At 17.1% G+C, this 5906-nt stretch overlaps 2 protein-coding genes across 2 annotated transcripts; one reads left to right on the top strand and one right to left on the bottom strand.

Moving 5' to 3' along the window:
* Positions 1-41: 41 nt before the first annotated feature.
* PGSY75_1409700 (hypothetical protein) lies at positions 42-2843 on the top strand (the record flags this gene model as incomplete). The annotated part of the gene is made up of 2 exons (XM_018787802.1): positions 42-2533; positions 2774-2843. The coding sequence occupies 2 exons, from the start codon at positions 42-44 to the stop codon at positions 2841-2843; spliced, it is 2562 nt and encodes an 853-aa protein (XP_018639174.1).
* Positions 2844-3084: 241 nt separating this feature from the next.
* Positions 3085-5343, bottom strand: PGSY75_1409600 (hypothetical protein; the record flags this gene model as incomplete). The annotated part of the gene is made up of 1 exon (XM_018787801.1): positions 3085-5343. One exon carries the CDS (start codon positions 5341-5343, stop codon positions 3085-3087), a length of 2259 nt encoding a protein of 752 aa, XP_018639173.1.
* Between the last annotated feature and the right edge of the window lie 563 nt (positions 5344-5906).

Raw genomic sequence — 5906 nt, 5'->3', positions numbered from 1 at the left:
GCCTTTCAAATGACTTTTAGACTACATAAATATATGTGGTTATGAAAGAAAAATTAATGAAGGGAAAGAAGGATATATGTATATTTTTTTTGAATAAAAGATATTATAATCCTCCCAGTAAAAGAAAATGGAGCAAACAAAACGATAAATATAAAACAAGAAGACCTTTAGCAGAAGATAGTAATGTACATAAAATAAATATAAAAGGAGAATATTGGAAACAGAAACATGTGAATAAACAATTTGTAGTAGAACATGGGAATCAAGATATGATAAATGAAAGAACTAGTTTAAATTTTTTTGGATATCCAAATATATCTTTATATAATAAATTAGGTGGTAGTTTATATATTGAACAAATGGATCAAGTAACATTATGCATAATGATTCATAAATGTATTAAAGAAAATATATGTGATAGTTTTATATGGAAGAATTTATTGAAAAGATGTACTGATATATGTCATAAAATGGATGGGAATATATTAAGTTATATATTTAAATATACATCTAGAAGTGAATATTACAATCATTATTTTTATCTGACTATGATTGGTAATATATTAAGTAATTTATATTCATTTAATATAAAAAATTGTTCTAATATTTTATATGCTATGAATAATAATAATAATTATTATAATGAAGAAATATTTAATAAAATTATTGAACATGCCTCTTTATTAATATTAAATAGAAATGATATAGATATAAATAATATTTTGTCTATAATAGGTTCTTTTACTTGTTTCAATAATGAAAATAAGGATCATATTATACATAATAAAAATTATATAAGTATATCAAAAAATGTAAATAATTCTTATTTATTATTTGATTCTATATCAAAAACGTTTCATAGATATGATTTAGATTTGAGTGAATATGATAATGTGTGTACTTCATTATTGGTATATTGTTTTTTGGATAGAATAAATTTATTTTTCCAAGAAAGAAGTCGAAATGTTGTAAATATGTTAATATCTCATTTAAATAATAATATAGAAAAATTAAATATGAAGCATATATGTATATTCTCTTATGCTACTACTATTTTTAAGAAAACTGTGTTGACAGATAATTTGAATAAAAACATATTACCAAGAATTGAAAAGGATTGTTATTTATTGGATAATAATTATTTGAGTATTTTGTTTTATTCATTAAAAGATCATATATGTGAAAAGAAAGAAAGAAATAAAATGATATATAATATTATGTATAATAACTTGTTGAATGATATACATTTGGCATCTTTAGATTCTATAAGTTTAATAACATATTCGTTTTTAAAATGTGGAAATACAAAGGAAGTTGGATATAAAAAAAATGAGAACAAAAGGAAAGATAGCCATATAAAAAGTGAAATTAATAAAAACATTGATACAATTAAAAATTCTACTGATCATAATATTAGTAATGAGAATATATATGATTGTGATTATATAAAATATGAAAATAGTTTTATCAAACAAAATATAAATTTAATGAATATGGATAAAGAAAAAAAAGATAATAATAATAATAATAATAATAATAGTGTAATAGTAAGTAAGAAGAATAATGTTAATAACAATTCCGAATGTGTTATATTAAGTTATTCATTTAATTTATTCAATGATTTTTTATATGGTAAGATAAAATATAACATAAAACATTTTAACATGTTTCAGTTATTATTAATTATGAAAGGATTATATGAATCCCGAATGCTGATAAATAATAAAATGGAAGAATTAAAAATAATTATATTGAATGAAATACATAAAAATGTTTATAATATACCTGTCCATTTATTATCTTATTTTATAAAAATGTTTACACAATATGTTATAAATAATAAAGAATTAATTTCTTGTTTAAAAAATGTAAGTATAATATATTTACATATTTATAAAAAATTATATTTAATAGATAGTGATTATACATTAAACGATAAAACATGCATAATAGAAGAATATTATAAGAATATGAAAAATTCAGATATAAAGAGAAAGGAAAAAGATGATTTATCATTTATATATAATGAGAAAAAAAAAGAAGTAAATTCATTATCAGATAAATATAGGATAAATATGAATTTATTTAAAACACAATTTAAATATTTAAATGAAAAATTTGATATAAAAAAAGAAGAATTTGAAAAAGTTTTTTCATTTTCTCAAAATTATTTTTTTAATTATTATTTAAAAGAAAAAGAGCTAGCCAATTTTTTTTATTTTTGTACAATAATGGAAAAAGAAAATGCAATTATATATTTTAATGAAATTAAGACAATAGTAAAAGAGAGAATAATAAATGATGAATTAATATTTAGTCCAAAGAGTATATTATATATTTTTAAATCATTAGATTATATGAATATGATAGATGTTGGAAATAAATTTTTTAATTTATTGTTAAGGCAATTATTTAATAAAATATTATCAGTTGATATATCTTTATGTTACGAATTTCTTATGATATTCTACAAGAATAAAATATCTAATTATTTTTTTTTAAAAAAGGCAAAACATAAACTTCATATGAATAGGTATTAAAACAAATGAAAGCAAAATATAAAAGAAAAAAATAATAATATAATATACATATATATATATATATATATACATGAACTAAAAAAAAAAAAAAAAAAAAATCAAATATTAAAAGAATAAAAAATAAAATATATATAAAAAAAAAAAATTTAAATTAAATATACATAGAGATATTATATATATATATTATCTATATTTATATGATCATATATGTACATATTCACTTTTCACTTTAGGTATGAATTAAGTAATGATGCTGTGGAAGACATGAAAAGGATTCTTGTTGAATTGAACAAGATGCTTTGATGAAAATAAAAATACACATTATATGTAACTATATATATATATATATATGTATATATTTTTATGTTTTATTTTTAAAATAATTAAAACATTTATAACATGTGTTTAAAAATTTTGTTATTCTACATAAAAGGAGTAATATAAATAAATAAATATAAATATAAACATATATTTATATTTATTTGTATGTAATATTATTTATTTTGTTTTACTTTATATATATATATATATATATATATATTTTTTAACCTCTTAAATATTCCTTTTCGTCAAAACCTTTGTATAGTACACGAATACTATTTTGATCAACTTCATATTTGGCCTTTTCATTGACAAAAATGTTATTATTTTTATTTTTCTTTTTAAATAGTTTATGTTTTTTCTTTAAATTTTTGAGTTTAATTTTTTTTTTTTTTTTTGTTGTAATGTTAGAGTGGTGTTCTTCATATGGGTTATCAGGATTATCCATATGATGTGTTTTATCAATATTATGAATATTATCATTATTATCAATTGGGTGTAATATAATATCTTCATTTTGATTTGTGTGATAATTTTCTTGTTCATCTGCTTTTGTTACATCTTCTTCATCTTCTTCATATTCTTCATGATCTGAGAAGTAATCACTACTATCTGTTAATGCTTCTTGTGTTAAATATTCTGCATCAGATATATTATTATTATCATGATTATTTTGTTGTTGCTTATGATTATTTTTATTTTCATTAATATGATCATTCGTTAAAACTTCTTCAACATTGAAAAAAGAATTTTGATCATTATCGTTTTCATATTTGAAAACATTAAAAACTAAAATACTAGCATTTTTTAATTTACTGGTTTTAGCTTTATGTGATTCTTTTAAGAAATATTTAAAGAAATTCATGAACCATAAGCTATGTCCAAAAATAATAAAAATATTTTTATCATGATTGAATATATAATCTAATGTATCTAGAAAACTATTTCTTGTGAAATTTTTATTAAATTTAATATTTTTTCTAAATAATTTTTCTACATCTTTATGTAGAAATTTTTCGATATCTGTTGTAACATATTTATTATAATATTTCATTAAAGGTACACAATCTGGATTTCTACTAATTTCTTGTAATGAATTAAGAACATGTATTTCTTCATTATTCTTATTGATTCTATTATAGAATGATATAAAACAACTAGATATTGTTCTTCTTAAATCAGAACATAACAAAACAGATTCATATTTATTATTATTAAGAATATCTATATGATCTTTTAAACTTAAGTTAATAATTTCTTCATGATTATATTCATCCTTATTATTATGATAATTATCATTTTTATTATTTGTATTATCAACTTTATTTTTATTATATGTTATATAATTTTTCACATTTCCTAATATTTTCTCTTCTGTTTCATCTATATTATTATCATCATCATCAATATTATTATTATTATCATAATTTTTATTATTATTATTATCATTATTTTTATTATTATTATTATTATTATTATTATTATTATCATCATTATTTTTATTATTATTGGTGGTATCCATATCATTTGTTTCTTTGTTTTTATTATTATTTAATAAGAGGTTTTTATTTTTCATTAATTTTTTTTTTGATAATTTATATAAATCAATATTACTATTATTTTTATTATAATATTCTCTATCATTCATTGTATTATCATTGTTTTTATTCTTATCATGTATATATTCAATCTGATTAAATGTTTCTTCACAAAATTCATCATTCAAATCAGTTCTACCTTCTAATAAAAAATTTGACAATTCAATTGATTGTATAATTCCAGTATTACTTAGAGGAGAATCAATAAGTGCAGATTTTTTACTAAATAAAAAAACAAGTTCATATAAAATAACCATAAACATTTTTAAAAATTGTTTCGTTGATAATTCTTTATTAAATACACTATTCCATACAGATTCACTATGTCTGATAAAATAAATTGTTTTGACTTGTACATTTTTCTTATTTTCTAAATGGTTTGTTGTATAAATATTGTTATAATTTATATAATCATTATCTATAAAATTATTATTATATATTTTAATTTCATTTACATCTCTATTATTATTTTCTAAAATTTCATAATAATTTTTTGTATTAATATTTCCTTTATCTTTATCATTATCCTTTTTCTTCTTGTTGTTTTTATTCATATTATTATTGTTATTATTAATCTTTTCTATATCATCATTGTCTTCATTTTTTAAATAACCTATATAATTCTTTTTACTATACGTTAAATATCTTTTTAAAACATGAAGTAATATACTCATTTTAATGGCTAAATTTATAACGGATTCAAAAACTATATCCTTTAAAATATGTATATGTAAGAAAAATTTAAATAATTTTTTCTTATCGTTATATTCTTCTTGTCTACTTTTGCGTTTTTTAGAATTTAAGACATGAACATATTCATAAACGACGTTTGTTAAAAATAAGCAAAAAAAAAAACTTATGCTCAATAGAGTGCAATAATTCATTATTAAAAAAAAAAAAAAATATTATATTTAAAATATATTATAAATTTTATTATATTCTTTTAACATTAATATATTAATCATCATTTTTATAACACAAAATCGTTTATACATATATATATTTTTTAAAGAATGTCTAATCATAAAATATATATATATATATATATCATAAAACATTGAATTTTTTTTTTTTTTTTTTTTTTTTTTTATTATATTAAATTATATAAAGGTTTAAAAAAAAAAAAAAAAAAATTTTATAAAAGAATACTTTTTTAAAGTATTTTTATATATATATTATCTAAGAACTATTAAAATTAAACAAAAAAAAAATTTGTTTCTTTTCAAGTACAATTAAGAAGAAATAAAAATATGTATATTTTATATACATAGTACCCCATTTTTTTTTTTTTTTAATTATAAAAAATAATTTTGATATATAAGTAAATATAATGCAATATATAATTAAATATATCAAAATATTATAACAAATAAATATTATATATATATTATATATTTTTTCATTGATTTTATTTATATTATATTTATTTAATATTTAATAAAAATAT

This window comes from Plasmodium gaboni, chromosome 14 (genome assembly GCF_001602025.1).
Source record: "Plasmodium gaboni strain SY75 chromosome 14, whole genome shotgun sequence".
In the NCBI taxonomy this organism is placed as follows: Eukaryota; Apicomplexa; class Aconoidasida; order Haemosporida; family Plasmodiidae; genus Plasmodium; species Plasmodium gaboni.
Note: the sequence above shows the minus strand (reverse complement) of the source record. Positions and strands in the feature narration are given on the sequence as shown.